General features: G+C 36.2%; 1 protein-coding gene across 3 annotated transcripts in view; it reads right to left on the reverse strand.

Annotated features, from left to right (window-relative positions):
* The window catches only part of HNRNPR (heterogeneous nuclear ribonucleoprotein R), a 30,662-nt gene extending 11,925 nt beyond the window's left edge, over positions 1–18,737 (reverse strand). The window contains exons 1-6 of one of the 3 annotated variants that reach the window (XM_090268767.1): positions 18,597–18,737; positions 15,269–15,434; positions 12,893–13,011; positions 11,972–12,079; positions 9,901–10,014; positions 1,433–1,609 (exon numbers count right to left, since the gene is read on the reverse strand). In XM_090268767.1, the coding sequence (XP_090124893.1) occupies positions 1,433–1,609; positions 9,901–10,014; positions 11,972–12,079; positions 12,893–13,011; positions 15,269–15,425 (675 nt within the window). In that variant the 5' untranslated portion in view covers positions 15,426–15,434; positions 18,597–18,737. Of the gene's footprint in view, positions 1–1,432; positions 1,610–9,900; positions 10,015–11,971; positions 12,080–12,892; positions 13,012–15,268; positions 15,438–18,596 lie in introns of all 3 variants that reach the window. The other 2 variants (XM_090268768.1, XM_090268769.1) reach the window with 2 other exon arrangements.

Here is an 18,737-nt window from a genome sequence, read left to right on the forward strand (position 1 = left end):
AGTCAACACTTCAAGGTCAAACACTCCAGGCTTCGTGAACTCACTGAGTTCCCTCAGGCTTGCCATAATGTAAATGTGTATTCTTAAACTTGTTACAGCCAGTCTCTCATTTTAGTATGATTTTGTTAACCTTCACTGTTCTCCTATAAATGACTGAAAGTTACTCTTCTTTTATTTTTAAAACTATCTGATTTCACATTTTAATTTTATCTATCTTTCCAGGGATTTTTCAGGAAAAGTACCTTGGAGATGAAATTAGATATAGACAAGCCATTGGCAAAATAATTTCTTACATATATGTAAAGAGAGTAACAACTACGTTTAATCAATGCAAACGAAATTTAGAAGAACTTCACATTCTACACAAACCATAGAATTCTACACAAACCACAGAATTCTGCACATACACAGATACAAGGTTTTAAACTGCATAGCAAACACAACACTTTCAAAATTGTATAAAATGATATAAAAAGTTTTATTTAAATCACTATGTCATGGTTTCCTGGATAAACTTTAGTCCTCATGCTTTAACACTACTTACCCATTTATTTACTAAAAGACATGTTATTATTAAATGAAATCATCCATATGTTGCCAGAACATGGAAATAAAGCTTTAAAAACTTCAAGCTAGAAGTGAAACTAACAGAGGCAACTGATGGAACATAAGCCTTGGTGAAAGGGGTTACTGTTCTAGAAGGACTGGAACTCGACTAAGTGAGGCCTTCAGACGTCTGGCAAAAGATTATTTCAAAGAACAATGATATTGTAATTTTAAGTTACTGAGATTGTTGTATCGTAATATAGTAGGAGTAGAGAAATACTTAATTTGCAGAACTCTGCTACTACTACTACTCATAAATATAAAAAGGCCATATAAAAAAATTAATATTAGACTGGTTAGAAAATATTTAAAAAAAGATTAAAGACAGAAGATGAAATGATCTAGAAACAAAAAATACAGAAAAGAATATACTTAAAAATATAAATAAACTGTATAATTAGGCTGTGACAAAAATAAAATAAAACCAATTCGGAACAATTTCCTGAATTGGCGACAGTGTCCTAAGCCTTCATTACTTTAAGAATCCTATCACAAAGTTTAACAGGAAGAATTGACATCCTTTCTGTCTAAAATCAAGAGAGTTGCAGAAGCTAAATATTCTACTGAAACTTTAGATACTAACCACTCTAATTAATAATTTTTTAGACTTATAGCACTTTCTCAAACATATTCTTTGATATTTGTTTTTTACTTTTATAATCAGAAAATAGAAAGCAAAGGCCACATACCAACTCAGTCAAAATAAAAACATTCAAAGCAAAAACTAAAGAAAGTGAAACAATGTTAACTGCAAACATTTTTAATCGAGGTAATTCTTTCAAATAATGACTTGCTAGACAGTAGGTATCTTTTTGTTATCACATACCAATTTAACAGCTTCCTGTGCAGCTTCCTTTCCACAGAAGGTGATAAATGCATACCCTCTGTTCTGGCCAGACAGTGGATCCATCATAAGACGTAGATCCCAAATGGGACCCGCCTTTTCAAAAAGGGGCACCAGCTCATCCTCATATAAATCTCTTGGTATTTTACCTACAAAGACCTGAAATAAAACCTCTATATTAGAATCCCAATGTAAGCATTTAATTTTAGAGCTATAAAGCCTAATTGCTTTTTTTTTTTTTTTTTTAAGATTTTATTTATTTTTAGAGAGAGGGGAAGGGAGGGAGAAAGAGAAAGAAACATCAATAGGAGAAAGAAACATCAGTTGCCTCTCACACGCCCCCAACTGGGGACCTGGCTGGCAACCCAGGCATGTGCCCTGACAGGGAATGGAACCAGGAACCTTTCGGTTTGCAGGACAATGCCCAATCCACTGAGTAACACTAGTCAGGGCTCCAGGTTAACTTCTTAACTCTCATAAATAAGCACATTTTTTTTCACCACCTTCTTCTGGAAATAGTAACAAACCTTTATTTCTTAAACTCTCCTATTTTGGTCATTTGCTCAGTGCACTCTTCCCTATCAACTAGTTTTTTCCTGTCTTTAGGTATGCTAAATCTCCCACAAGAAAACAAAATACAAACAAAAAACCTTACTTTAGCTTATATAGCTTTCCTTTCACATTTATATGCTCTGAACACATGCCTCTTGTTTTATTTCACGCATGCAGTTTTTCTTTTCAACACATCTACTATATGCTTAGTACCATGCAGCCACAGAGAAGTAAAAATAAAGACATTTAAGGCACCATCTGAATGGTAGCCCTATAAAACCATCTTTCTAATGAAAACTCACTCTGAGAAGCACTTGACACCTATACTCTCTAAAACTGACTTCTTCCTCTAACACTAAACTGTATGCCCAAATGTCACTAACGAACTTCTAATGACATAATTTTCTTTCCCCACTCTCACTCATCATCCCTGCCTTCTTCACAAGCATGAACACTGGCGATGCCACCTTCTGAAAATCCTCTGAAGTCTCAGAATCCTCCATTCACCTGGTCTTCTTACCTTTATTTTCCTATCCTTTCCGTGGTGATTCTTCTATCCACTTAATAATAATCTGCGTGTTTCCCAAAATTATGGCTCTCCTATTGTTCAGTTATTTTCTTCATTTATAAAGATCATATCCACCCCCCAAAGCTACAACTCTACAGTCATCTCCCAAATCCCCATTCCAAACCTAAGTCTCTATCTCCAACTGCCTAGTTTTAAACATTTCCTCTTGCCCTGGCCCGTGCGTCTCGGTTGGTGCGTCCTCCCATAGACGAAAAGGTCACAGGGTTGATGCCCGATCAGGCCCATACACAGGTGCAGGTCCCAGATCAGGAGACATATGAGAAGGCAACCAGCCGATGTTTCTCTTTTCCCCTCCCTCTAAAAACAGAGAGAAATGAAAAAATGTCCTCGGATAAGAATTAGGAAAAAAAAAATTTCCTCTTGATTGTCCTAATTTTACTTCAAATCATAAATTAAGTCTAGCAGTGCCAACTTTTGTTTTTTGAATTATATATGTATGTATAGATAAGGACTTTCAGAATAATATTAACAGTAGTTATCAATACATGAAAACCTGTTCTAATTTTATTCTTTTTCCTTATTATATTTTCTATACATTCTACAATAAAGATATAATACTTGTGTAACAAATGTTTCCTTTTTCCGAAAATCAAAATGACTGAAACTGACCCTTGATTTTCACCATTTTTCTTGGAAGAACATAATTTCTGCTGTCCCCCCAACAATTTACTAAGAAAATGTTACTCCCACAAACAAAAAATCTCAAATACTTTGAATCCCACTCTCATCCATATCCAAAATCAACCTTTCAAAGTATCAGCTTGAAGCTGCGCCCATGCACAATGCCTAGCCTAGACAGACAACTGGCTCCCTCTCATGAAACCTTTCACGAAATGCATTTACCTTGAACTCATGTGCTATGTATTTTTCTAAGTTCTAGAGATACAGTGAACAAAGGTCTAGGCATTCATGAAGCTTATATTACTGAGTGACAAAAATAAAAATATGAACAGTATGATTTTAGGAGGCGTTCAAATCTAACAAAAATAAAAGGGGATAAAAATGATGAGGAAGAGACTATTTTAATTAGGAGGGCCTCTCTAAGATGGTTAAATCTGAACAGACCTAAGAGAGAAAATCAAGGAAAAATCTGAGGAAAGAGCATTCCAAAGTGAGGGAACAAGTACAAAAAGATGGTAGTCCAACTGCCACAGCTGAAGAACAGGAAATAGGCCAGTGACTGGAATACAACGTCCACACAGGAGACAGTACTGAGAAAGAACAGGATCCAGATTATGTTAAACCACGATTAATAGTTTAAATGTGTTGGAAAGACATCAGGGTTTTAAGCCAACGAGTGACTAGGTATGACTTATGTGCCAAAAGAAGCATTTTGGTAACTGGGTAGAAAATGGATTGTACAGAGAAACAGACTAACTGGTTAGGTTAACAGGGCAATCCCAGCTAGGGATGATGTGACCTGGCATTGTACGGTGAAGCTATGAAAGCAGAAAACGTGAGAAATAGTGAGTTTCTAATTACATTGAATTCAAAATCTACATTTTAGTTACCTTGAGCAAGTTTCTTAATCAGTGAGTCTCAATTACCTCATCTGGGGAGAACACCAGCAAGGGGGTTCAGTTTGCCCGTGAGGGGAGAGCTCACAACCTGTTCCTCACTTTGTTCCCAGCAACAGACACAGTGGTTGCTTTTCTTTGAATGATGTATGAATAAGCATCTACCTCATACTGTTAACTTCTGCACTAACTACATCCCATCCCTTCTTTCCTACTCAAGGACACATGGACAGTAACAATTTTATCAATTTCCCCTTTTACAGATGAATCATTTCCATCGGCACACAAGTATGTTATACATAATTTCTCTTAAAATTTAAACAAAAATATGAGTATATCTTGATTACAAACACCTTTCAGCTCTTTCCCCATTTCTCTGCTACCCTCTGTAGCAAAATTGCTCAAAAAACTGTATCTACTTGTTAACTCAAATTCCTCTTGAATCTTCTCTAAATCTGGCTCTTACTACCATTCCTATCAAAGTCAACCACAGTCAAATGTCAGTTCACAGTTCTCGTCTTGCATGGAAGGTTTGATATAACTGACCATTATTCCTTCTGTGAAAACTTCCTTAACTTGACTTCTGAGACCCCACACTCCTGGTTTTTCTCTTGCCCCATTGGCTTGCTCTTCTCAGTTCCTTGTTAGTTCCTCATCTCCCAAACTCTAAATGTTGACAGACTGCAGATATCAGATCTTAGACCTTTTCTCTAGGCTACACATGCTTCCTCGGTGACCACATCCAAACTCATGGTTTTTAAATGTCACATAGATGCTTTTGTCTCCCCACGTTTACAATTTCCAGCCAAAACTTTCCCCTGAACCCCAGACTCATATAAGCAACTGATCATACAACAGCTAGACTCAGAGGTCTAAGAGACATCTAACTTGTAACGCGTCCAGAGCCGCACTACTACTGTCTTTCCATCCTGCTACTTCACTCTTCAATACAGCTGTCCCTTTTCAGTAAATGGCAACTCCATCTCTCCAGGTGCTCAGGTCAGAAGCCTTGAAGTCATCCTTGGCTCCTTTCTCTCATATTCCCGCATCCAACCCATCGATAAATATCCAGAATCTGACCACTTCTCACTAGCTTCAGCTGTATCAACATGCATTATCAACTCTATAAACATTCATGAACAGGGCATAGCACTAAAAAAAAGCTACTGATAAAAAGGTATCCTAAGATAAGAAATATACAAGAATAACTGATATTAATTTTGAAACGCATTTTTTAATGTGGCTAGGCTCTCTAGTCTACTCTGGTTAAAGTGTTTTTATATTCGAGAATATTTGTACTTGAATATTTTTAAATCATTGTGGGAAGTAAACTCGGCTTTATGTTGTATCTATTAAAATAACGCAATGGTGCTTCATAATTACATTGTTCACGAATAGAATTTTCTCCCTATTACAAGTACATGGGAAAGCAAAGAAAGAGCACATGCAATGGCACTATGAAAATACTGAATATACGTGACACACAACTGAGGAAGCTAAGTGTCAGATTATACTATTTATATAACACACTTAGAACCAGACCGGTTAGCCTCATTGAGAATACCTAGTGGCCCTGGCTGGTGTAGCTCCATGGATTGAGCACCTGCCTGCGAAACAAAGGGTCACTGGTTTGATTCCCAGTCAGGGCACATGCCTGGGTTGCAGGCCAGGTCCCCTGTTGGGGGCTTGTGAGAGGGAACCACACACTGATACTTCTCTCCCTCTCTTTCTCCCTCCCTTCCCCTCTAAAAATAAATAAATAAAATCTTTAAAAAAAAAAAACAACCCAAAGTGAAAAACCTGTATTTTCAGTAAAAGTAATTTAATGATCAATCACTTTACAGAAAAGAATTCCTAAGAATAAACTCACTGTACTCTATCATTTGAATGTTAGGGGTCCACCTTATAGATTTCCCAAGAGAATGAAGCAGTTTTCATTTTAAAAGAAATATATATAAATCTGCAGTCAACAAAGCACCCAATATTATAAATCACTAGAGTCCACAAAGAAACAGGCCATAAACACTGATTTATCTGAGAAAAAGGAGGTGGCATCATTTCAAGATTAGTTTAACTTAGGACAGTAGAGAACTTAAAAAGGCTAAAACTAAACAGTATTCAAAAACAAATTAGCTCTGGCAAGGTGGTTCAGTGGGTTGGAACGTCATCTTGTACAACAAAAGGTTGCTAGTTCCATCCCTGGTCAGAGCACATACCTAGGCTGCTGGTTCCATCTCCAGTTGCAGTGCATATGGGAGGCAACCAATTGATGCTTCTCTCACATCAGTGTTTCTCTGTCTCTCTCTCACTTGCTTAGTAATGTCTGTTAATGAGTGCTCATTTATAGGATTAATCTAAAGTAGATTTTATCCGAAGATAAAACGTAATAGTCTTCACATAACTTAAGTTTTTAGTACTGTCAGTCTCAGACTCTAATTTCAACTACCTCAATCAAGAGCTTAAAACTTTGCCCTGGCTGGTGTGGCTCAGTGGGTTGAGTGCCAGTCAGCCTGTGAACCAAAAGGTTGCTGGTTCAATTCCCAGTCAGGGCAAATGCCTGGGTTGTGCGCCAGGTCCCCAGATGAGGGTATGCGAGAGGAAGCCGATCCATGGGTCTCTCACATATCGATGTTTCTCTCCCTCTCTTTGTCCCTCCTTTCCCCTCTCTAAAAATAAATTTTAAAAATCTGAAGAAAAAAAGAGCTTAAAACCTTTTTTAAAAAGTTTTAAATTGATTTTAGAGAGAGAAATGGTAGGGGGTAGGGAGAGAAACATCAATTTGTTGTTCCACTTATTTATGCATTCAATGGTTGATTCTTGTATGTGCCCTCACTGGGGATCAAACTCACAACCTTGACCCAGGCAGGGGAAGAGCTAAAAAGTTTTAATGACTAATGAAACAAAAGAGCTCACAGCATCAAAAATGACACCAATTAAAACCAATTTATTAAATCTACTAGCCACCTAATATATTAAAACCTATTTTTCTTGCTGTACACCTGAAACTAATATAAAATATTGACCATCAACTGTAACTGAAAACCAAAAACCAACAACCTATTTTTCTAACTTTCCAAAACTTTTATTTTCTACAAGTACAGGTCAAATCTTATGAAATTTAAATTTACAGAAGGAATCCAAAACTTTACATTGTGATTTTACTCGTAACAAATTCCTTGAAAAGAGTGGCTTAAGGTTGGTGTTCTCATATAAGGATTTTGCTACAACAATAACTGATGATATCTGATATATACAAAAATGCATCTTTCTCCGAAAGAGGTAATGCAGTCAATATAAGAGAATGGTACATGTTTTACAGTTAGCATATCAACTATTTGTTTCTAACTGGATATTCAAAATAGCTTTCCTATTAAATTATTCAAATGCTTCCAGTGAAATCTTAAAGAGTACTAGCAAATTCCTTTCTTATCTAAAGAAAGCAAAGATAAAACAAGTCTCCACCAATGAAACCAATCTAATAGGCAATGAAACCACTCTAATAGGCTAAAAAAGTTAATTTCTATAATTATGAAATATATACAACCAATTAAATTTATACCAGGCTGAGCCCTGGCTGGTGTGGCTCAATGGATTGAGCGCTGGCCTGCGAACCAAAGGGTTGCTGGTTCAATTCCCAGCGAGGGCACCATGTGAGGGTTGTGGCCAGGTCCCCAGTTGGAGGCGTGCAAGAGGCAACCAATCTATGTCTCTCTTACACATCAATGTTTCTCTCCCTCTCTTCCTCCCTTCCTGTCCCTCTCTCTAAAAATACATAAAATCTTTAAAAAACATTTTTTAACACCAGGCTGTATTGAGTGTTGTGTAGAACATAACAGTATTATATACTTAATTTTTATTCCTAAGGATTTTCTAACTAGTTGAAGAAATGAGACTAAGATAAATGTTAATAACTGATAAATACTAATACGCTGAGAGGTAACAATAGACTTTTTAAAACTGTACTCCCCTCGTGGAGGTGTTCTAGGCTGCCTCAAGAAAAAAGTAAATGTACGGCCCATGGGCATGGACCAGGGGTAGGGGGATTGCTGAGGGAGGGGTGGTGCTGGGCAGAGGGAAGCAAGGGGAAAAAATTGGAACTATTGTAACAATATAATCAATAAAATATACTTTAAATAAATAAATAAAAGAAAAAAAGTAAAGACAAAGAAGCAATTCCACTTTAATCATTTTAAGAGGGTTTAAGGTGAGAAAAAAATCCTGACACTAAGAATAAAATTTAAAACCATTAGAAAAAAATACATATGCTGTAGGAGTCCACAGAAGAAGAAAGTTGAACTACATTTCTGTATTGTTTAAAAATGAAATATAAATGTAGATTTGAAAGAGTTCACTACATAAGCAGAACATTAAAAATAAAGGATACGGGCAGGGGATAACAGAAGTAGAAAAAAGGCCAAATTATTACTCACTTGTACACTATGTTTCAAAGACACTAGTTCCTATAAGGAACATTAGATGGCTTAGAGTCCCAATTCCAATCTAACAATAATTATACAACATTAAGAAATTTAGTTTTTAAGAGACTCCAAACAATCATATGTAGCTGATTCAGGTATCATGAAAAATAAAAATGGTTACAGCCCCTTTTAATAATGCTAAATATAAAGAAATAGAATACTAAATGTAACTGTTTAAAAGAAGTTCAGGAAACAAAGAACTATGGATATAAATTCCATTGCATATACAGAGAATATGACTAAAATTAGTTCTGATACAGATCTAAAAAATTACATTAAATGATGATGTCTTCATTTATTCATAAACTAGAAATACTAATCTTTGCTTTAGGCTACCTGAAAAGTTAAGTTTTAACTTTTAGGAGGGTGTCATTGATAACAATTTTAGTAAGACATTACTATTTCCTTTAAAATTACTCAAACAGGAGGCTGAGGTAACTTTTAAGATTTCTTAGAATTTGAATGTAAGAAGGAGACACATAATACTACCACTTAAATATTTAACTGATTTAATCACCTAAGGAAGCCACCCCCATCACTTTGTTTTAAAGACTATCCTATAAAATTATCATTCAATCTAGTTAAAATTTTAAGTTTCAAAATCATGATTTTAATATCCAAAGGAAAAAACTGTAACCAATCATTCATCAAATAGTGTGTCTACTATGTTCCTCGCATTATGCTAGGCACTAAATACAAACAGTAGAAACACCAAATCAGAAAAGGTTCCTGCTATAACACAGCTTACACTCTGACACACAGCTGTCACCTTTTAAAGGAATTAGAGTAGGCTAGCATGAAGGGATATGGAGAAACCTTTATGAAGGCACAGACGGAGGACGAATTACTTTGTTGAAGCATAAACTAATGTGCTCAACCTTTTATCTTATTCCATATTCTTCCCTTGTGCAACCTATTCCCATCAATACATCTCTCAGAAAATACTGACTACCTTCTATGTGACGGAAGGAAGGGTCAAGGAGGGAGGACAAGCACTATTCAAAATTAAACGTAAAACAAAATCAAAAACAGCAATTGTTTCTCCTTAATAATCTCACCTCAAGCACCTAAAATGGTATGTTGCTAGTTGCATAGTTTTAGCAGCCAGTTCCAAGAATTCTACATTCTTTTACAAAGTGTTGGGGCACCTACCAGTCACATGATTATCTTTGCTTCTGATGGCAGCAAAATATAGATGCATATCCAAAAAAATAACTATATTTTGAAAAGAATAAAGTATTTTTCCTAATCACACAATAGAAAGAATAATCTACAAACTGGAAAGATCTCAGCAAACAGCTGAAGAACACTTACTTCTGTTCCAATTCCAGGTTGCGAGCCGGAGTACACATTGTCTGGCGGAGGACCACCATACTTCCTCTGTCCTGTGGTTACATCCAGAGTATAACCAGTCCTCTCAAGCAAGGCCTAAAGATAATTAAATCTTTAATTATCAGCCTATTAATATTTTCCAAAAGGCACCCCAACTTCCTAGGCTATGTAGTTTATAATTAGGTTTAAAAAACAATCAAAATTCACTGGTTCCTCTCACACATGTTGCTCGCACTTTATTGTATTTCTTTTCATACATTTAATGGGAAAGTTATAGACAAATTAAGTCTCTAAAGACACACCACTTTTTTGTTATGAGAATGAAAACAGGGGAACAAATTACTAAAAATTCAGCAGAAGCTGATCCCAGGCTAACACTTCATACTTACGTACCAGTTTCTCATTTTATAACTCCTCTACTTCAAAGCTCTTTCCTCACTTGTTCCCTTTACATACCATACTCGTATCCATCCATCAGTAATTCTTTCAAATAGTGTTCTCCATGATTAAAAATCAAAAGCCCTACCTCTTATGCAGCTTATTTCATTTACTATTTCTCACATCCTCCTACTCTTTCTATTGTACTCAAATAACTTAACCTGTTTTACTTGACCTTTTTGTTTTGTACCACAAGCTTTTTAAGAACCAGACAATTTCTCATACAGCATACTCAAAATATTTGGCGACTATCAAATGAATACATTCAGGATTCGAAAAACAAACAAAACCTCCTATTTCCCAATTTCTAGCTTTCTCACAACATTGTATTATGTATTAAGGGGAATCAGAGGAAAGAAGATAATGTCCTTGCCCTCAAAGGTTAGTGCTCCTATGAAAGGCCTAGAGAACGAAGACACAATGGGTAAGAAAAGAAATGCAATCTACCTAGAAAGGGGATTTGACACTTCAGGTTTTTAAAATTGTATGTTAGGGCAATGAGAGATTTTAGACATCACCAAGTTCAGTGGTTCTCAAAAATAATCTTTGGAGGAACCCCAGGATACCAGTTACCTAAGACCCTCCATTCTTTTACCTCTGACTCTACTTTTAAACATAGAAATACATGTAATATATAAAATATACATTAATATGTATTTACATATTTACACATGACGGTGTTTGTAAAATGTAATATACACAGATTACATATATAACATACACCTCACCAAGAGCAAGCTGTCAGCTTTAGGAAAGTAATATAGACCTTTTCAATGAACAGTATTAAGTTAAAAACACACTCATACACATTACAACAAATAGAATTTTCACACATTTAATTTTTTAAAAAATACAAGAATGGGGTCATGCCATTTTACAGATAAGGGAGAAAAGTACAAAGGAGCTTATATAAACTAGTTATATGGCAGAAACTATAACTTATATTTCCTATCTACATAAAACTATACAACTTTAACATTAAATAAGTATTTCAAATTGAAAAGTTTATCATTGCAGTAAAACACCAATGTCCATTTAAGAAATTAGGTTCACTGGTCTTTCTCTAAATGCCCTATATTTACCTTTCAGAGCTGTTTAAATAGTAAAAATACTGGTTCACAGTTACAGTTTTTGTTACGTTCCATGTACTGCTTTAAGCACTTGCCATATCTTAATTCTTTTAATCCTTACAACGTCTACAAGGTAGACACTATTACTATTCTCAGTTTATAAATAAACTGAAGTAAATAAAAATTCAAAAAAAACAAAGCAATTACAAAAACTCTTTTTACCAAGAGAAATAAAACAACGTGCTTGGAAAGAAAATGAACCAGAGACATGACTGGATCAAGCAAAAAAACTATTTTAAGAAGCATTAACAAATATAGATCATTCACAGCCCAGAGAACAAGGAATGAGGAAAAGTCTGAGTTGGGGTTTTTCACCCAACATACAACTAAATGTTTGCCTCCAAAATTCTTCTAATGTAATTTTCCCTAAATTATTTCCAAACATTAATTTTTTTAAAAAGTGAAACTATAAAAACTGTTTTTAGGAAGTAAGAAACATCCTATCTCTTAATTAAATTTGATTTCATTGCCAAGTCAAGTTTTACCTTGATCTTTGCTTCATCAGGTCCCTTTGTAGACTCTTGCACCTTGCTCCCCTGTTTCTCCCTTTGCCTGTAGGTCTTCATAACTCCACATAAAAATGCACTTTTGTTCTAGAACAGGAAAGTTATTCAACGACAAAGAATTACCAGGAATCGTTGAAGGGTCAAATACATTATTAAATTCAATTTCAGAACACCAGAATTTTAACAAAATATTTACTCATTTATTCACTCAGTAAGTATTTGCTAAGTGGTTACTATGTGCCAAAGACTGGAGCAGAAAGCAGCAAGACCATCTTCCACGTGTCGATATTTAAATGTATCTGGGCTATCTTTGTTTCGAAACTATTTCTCTCACCTATATTGTTTCCCTTCAAAATAAGACAGAATCTAATGATCCAAAAACCTAATTTAAACACGTAAAACTAACAACAATTAGTAAACTTTGATTTTAAAATTACTTTTAAAATATTTTTTTATTTTTAGAGAGAGGAGAAGAGAGGGAGAAAAAGAGGGAGAAAAATATTGATGTGAGAAAGAAACATCTATCAGTTGCCTCTCATACACACTGGGTCCAGGGACCTAACTCACAACCCAGGCGTGTGCCCTGACTGGGAATCTAACCAGTGACCTCTCACTTTGCAGGACAATGCTCAACCAACTGAGCCACAGTGGTCAGGGCTGATCTTAAGTTTTGAAAGTAACTTACTGCAAACAAAGGAATGGGGGGAGACTTTTACTTTACACTTGTGCTTTTGTAAATTCTGCCATAACAGTTCTTTTTTTCTCCCTCAAACTAATTTTCTAAAAGAAGTAAAGGTAATCAAAAACAAAAAATACCACTTCTCCACAGGAAAAAAAAGTAATAGTAAAATAATTTCAAGTCACTAGTTGTTCAAAGACATTTCTGAGTAATGGTCTTACCTGCACATGTGATAAGTCACTTTCCTTGAACTGCTGTAGTACAGATAGAGCTCCTTCTTCATTAAATTCCCTGAGAGCATCAATTGCTCTTTCATCAAGATCGACATAAGCTACCAATCCTACAAATGAAATTGAAAAGGAGTAACATTATTGCAACAGAAGGGATCATCTAAACTGTGCTATCAATGTTTAATCAAGAACAGTTAAATTCAATACTATCACTAACAAACTACATTTTCATTTAACTATATGCATACAGACAGATATACAAATACTATATAGACAGGTCAAGAGTACAAATATGAAAATAAAAGCTAAAATGTCAGTAACTATAAACATGAATTTCAATCCCCATATCCCACAAAAAAAAACCCACATAAAAATCCTAACCCCATTTCTCACTCCTCAAAAGGTTTAAGTCATGAAAGTAAAACCTGACATACACACTGTACTACAGGTTAAACATTACTACAACAAATTCTGATTTATGTTACAGTGGTAAAAACATACTGTATTTCCCAAGGATCAACCTGCAAATTATATGAACTGTTGTAGTTATTGCTAACCACACAGAAGGTGGGGAAAAAATGAGAGAACCAGTCTTACTAAATTAATTCTTTTTGCTCTCCAAAAACTGTCAACGGCTTTTCCTCTTTAGCACCAAAGATAACATGAAACACATTTGTTTACCAAAGCATCTCTTTTGCTGCAGTCAGAATGTGGAAAGGCATATTTTAAACTTTTCTACAAATGCAAGTGCAGCTTGATCAATCAATTCTGAAAGTCATATTTTAAGGCAATTTTTTGTTATTCTGAAGTGTCAAGCTGAGATTTAAAAGATGCTGTGGCATTCGCACCACTGTCAAGAATGGCAATTTTTTTCAAATGGCATTAAGGACTTTATTATGAACTCACAAGTAAACTATACAGAAAATATACACTGCATTCCATATAAGTAGTATATTTAACTGCAAATAGAACATCTAAGTTTAAAATATAATTAGTTAAGTCTGTTAAGTGTTATATTTATCTCCATATATAAGGAATAAATTTCAGAATTGATCCTATGTAAAATGGAAATATTTGGCATATTAAAACCCCCAAGTCCATATGAACTAACCATCAAAAGTGACTCCATTTTGGTAAAGCCAAAAAAAACTTACTCCATATCCTAAATATATTTTAAATAAATGTAATGCCACTTGCAAAGTTACCTTTAAAAAACGTTGCCATGATTTGTTTTAAAAGCTCAAAATGAGCATGTCTAAATAATGGGAGTTTCCTTACTTGAATATTCCTTACTACCACCCAAAGCCACACCTCAGGACACCCATCAATCCATTCTATCAATCCAACCCTACATTTAAACCATCAGTCTTTTATCAATAACAAAACACTCTACAAGAGAGCATCTCTAGGCAGAGATCACTGCCAATTCTCTATGGCAGAATGTCAAACTTCCTGAGGACTGATTTTCAAATGGGACCATCACTCAGGAGTCATTTTTAGACGTCATTTTAATGTCTGAAATTATCCTGAGTTTTTCATATTTAAAAAAAAAATTTAAGGACAAAAATACAGTATATGTTACTATGGTACTTAAGATGCATTTGTGAAACAATTCAATTCTCTCTCCCAAAATCTGGATAGGCACACAAAACACTGAGAAAGTAAGTTTCCATCCATGGTCCCAAAGGGGGGGACACATTTATTTATGAACAACACTCCCTAAGGGTAAATATTTCTCTCCCTCTTTAAAACTTCAAACCACTTACAACCAACCATATTAAGATGTTCAAATTTGCTTAAGCACTTAACCATGGGACTTCTAGATTTTAAAAAAGCAGCTGTTACAAACCAAACACTTCCATATTACTGAGAGATGTGGATTTGTCTAATAGAAAGTAGGCACAAACTCTCAAGGAGTCTGACATTTATTATCATTTCAGATGATAGTCTAACCAGTGCTCTTATTATGCCACCTAATCAGACCTAAACTGATTTAACAATCACTTTAAGAAGCTAACAGTAGAAAAGTAAAAGAAAAATGATGACTGATTTAGATTAAGGAAAAAAAAGTAAAATTTGGTATGCTGAAACATACAATTTAATTGGTGGTAAATCTAAGACAAATTGATGTACTGTTCTGAAACAACTAATACTGCATATTCAACACTAAGAAGGCTTCAAAATAATGAGAAAAGAATATCAAAGTCAAACCCAATATGCTCCCAGTGAAGGGAAAGTAACAAACATTCAGCTCTACATAGATCAGAAACAATAAGTATTATTTAACCTTAAGAAAAAATCTATAAAATTCAAAGTGGTTTGCCCTCACTTTCATAACCAGTCAGAAACAAGAAATGCATATTATACCTGTCTGAAATATTTCATCAAGTCTTTCTGCCACCTTCTGTGGGAGGCCTGCCTCTATCAGTGTCTTGTAGTGTTCTGTGTGAGTTACACTGGAAGTATCCATTGGTTCTTCCTCTTCTTTTAACTGTACCGCATTACCATTCACCTGATTAGCCATTTTATTATGCTGCTGGAAAAAATTCAGGAGCTATATTACATTAAGCCAAAAATAACTAGTTTGTAGGACAATGCATGATTTAGCTAAACTAATTTGTATACATGCTGCTAATAATCTCTATCATTATTTTATGCCTTTTGTGATGTATCTGACCTAAAGTTGCAATAACAGTCCTGTAAAACCAAAAAAATGTACATGGAAGCATTAGATCTTTAAGGAACTTCATGTACACTAGGTTAAATAAAGGCTTGAATTTACTTAAGGCAGAACCGCTGATTTAACAAAAGCAGCTGTTGTGTCCTGACGAGCATATCAACCAATCACCAGAAAATCCTAAAAAGCCCTTCAGCCCTCGATTCTTATATAATGTTTAAAAAGTTCAGTTTAAAAACATAATGAACACCCACAGACCGCTTAATCAAGGTTTAAGAACATTCAAATTTTCCTAACTCTACTTCAAATCCAAGATAGGTGTGAAACAGGTGTCCTGTTGTCTCTAGTTCAACACACTGGTGGTCTGGGTTTTCTCCGCCTCACACAAAATAAAAAAAATCACAACTCGACATTATTTTTTGTTCTAAAATTAATTTGCTATTCCCATTCACAGATTTAAAAGAAAAAATGACTAAGTTTAAAAGCTAAAAGATTGTTTTAAGTCCACATAAAATAAAAAGTGAGCTATAGTTAAGGTTGCTTCATTTAAAAAAAAAATCATAAGTACATATTGAATTTTTCACATCAATAAAATAAAGCTGCAAAAAAAACAATGAAGAACAGACACCTAACTTCTTCCAAATAGTTTCAACAAACATTACTTACTTAGGATAAACTTAGGTCACCTGTCTCAGATTAACCTACTCAAAAATCATTCTGTATGTCCAACCTGTATGTAATGTTGAAGTGAACCAACTCCCTGAACAGAGATTAAATAGTAAAACCAGTCTCTACCCTTTCTCAGAAGACAGAATTAAAGTGCAATTGTCTGTGGTGAAATTACAATGTGATGAAGACAATAAGCAACAGAATAAAGACATTGCAACAAATACTGAAATAAAGGACATGAAGGTGATCAAGAAAAAGCCTACTTTTCTTGATGAAACCCAAGATACCTAGCCACCTATAAAGAAAATACAAGTTTCCTAAAAAGCACTAAAACCCGCAAGATCACCACACTTCCAGACTGCTTATCAAACACTGTGCAAATGCACCAGGAGCAGTTTTCCGACTTAAAACAACTTCTTTTCATTTCGAAGTCCACTAATATTTAGTTGAAGTTCATAAAAAAGAGAGGAAGACTGAGAGGTAATAAGAGTAGGAAAAGGAAACGCAGAAAAAGTTACTCTGAAACGAGATAGTATCATGACTTCTTAGGATTACAAATCATTATTAAGACTTGATAGCCCACTCATGTCTATACAGACGCAGACTCTGGTTAAACTCTGGAGTGATAAATGTTTCTCAAGGCAAACCTCAAATTCTGATGAGCTGGCAGTTTGTTTAAATGTTTTGGTTAACATTCATAACCGGCACACTTCTGATCAACAAAACTACTTATCGTGTAAGATGAATACGCTTCCTGATTAGTACAACCTATCTCTATAAAGATGCACCCTGAAGTCCAAAATCTCCTGGTGAACATAGTAGTTGTTTTCTCATGCTCCCCCCCTCCACAAATACGACCATAAGATCATCAGGACTCAAAAGTTCTCAGTATCACAAGACCCTTACAGTATTGCAGCTGGAAATAACTTAGTCACAGAAAGAAAGCAAATTTTTAACAGAAAAGTTCAATGAACATCTGTTAAGGTGGTATGTTTTAAGTATGTGTAAAGCAAAAAGACAAGTTGCATATTAAGGACAAGATAGAAATAAATATTTGACTATTTTATTGCAAAGGCTCTCTGCAAGTTGATTCAGAGATTGAATTTTAATTCTAAATTTTAACTAAAAAATGTAAAATAATTAAATTCTAGAAAAATAAAACGTTCAAATCAAGGAAAAACGTCTCTTCAAGCCAAATACAATGTGCTCATTAAAGAAAAAAATTTTTTTAGGTCACATGAGACTTAAAACTCTTGTGTCAATTCAACACAATGCCACACAGCCAAACCATATTTCTGATGCAGCAAATATACTAACGTGACTGGAGTCATTTGATCTAAACATTTTTGGAAAAAGTAGCAATTTCATTAAGATTTAAAGGGCTGCTGGGAGATCTGGAAGTCAGAGTAGCCTCTCCCTGACTTTCTAAACATCTCTGCAAATTCTTCACGTTAAGAGACGAGTTGTAAAAAAAAAAACCAACGACACGAAAACTAACGGTTATCTGAAGGTTTAAGAGTGTCAAGCCCTATCCTACGACTGACTCATGAAACGAAGTTCAGCCTCTTGAGGACAGCAAAAATCTCCAACAGGCAGTGTGAAAGGGCTGGACCGTTCCAGAATCCCGTAGCTTAAGTTTAAATGTTGACAATACGCTCACTACCATATAAAAAAAAAATCGCCTTTCCAATTTGGTGCGCCTAAGACATTCTTAGAATTACGCGTCTCGGGCGCCTCTTGAAGCCTAAGTTTCATGGCCTCTAGTAGTCATTTTTTCCTTCAAATCTCGGCTTGCAGCATGCAGAATGGGGGAGGGGAGGGAGGCTTCCCACACACGTCGGCCTTTCGGCTTCTGCTTCCCACAAAAGTTTTCTCTCGGCTCAAATAACCCGGGGTTTGCATCCCGCCCTCTGCCCACCCCACCCCCTCACGCCAGCCCCGACCATCAACACATCCCACTCGTGGCTACGCTGGCAGAGACGGGAAGCGAGGCGGCTTAGGCAGGGAGAAGCGCTGGGGCTGCCGGCGCCTAAGGCCGTCGGCTGGGGCTGGCCGCATGGAGCAGCGGACAGAGGCGGGAAAAGCACTGCCAACCGCGACAGGCCGCGGGGAGCGCGCCCAGCGGACCTGATAGCGGGCCAGGGGAATAGGAGCAAGTGTGAGGAGGCGTCTCGGCGAGGCTAGGCCCTCTGCTGTGCGGCGGGACGAAGAAGCAGCCGCCCCCAGCCCATCCCCACCCCCACCCCGGGGCCTCGATGCGAAAACGAACTGGGGACCAGGCGGTGAGCCCGGGTGGCGTCGAAACGGGGCTCCCGGCCCCTCCCCCCCACGGGCCTGGGCGAGACTCACCAGGGAAGAGCAGGGGCCGGCGGCCAGGCCCGTGAGAATCAGCGCGAGGCGCTTTGAAAACGACTAGAAATGGCGCGCGCGCCACCCCCTCCCCCCGTCATGGACAGAGATGCGATCCCGGCAGCACGCGGGGTTTCCCGG

This window comes from Furipterus horrens, unplaced genomic scaffold (genome assembly GCF_987537825.1).
Source record: "Furipterus horrens unplaced genomic scaffold, mFurHor1.1.pri manual_scaffold_3, whole genome shotgun sequence".
Taxonomy (NCBI): Eukaryota; Metazoa; Chordata; class Mammalia; order Chiroptera; family Furipteridae; genus Furipterus; species Furipterus horrens.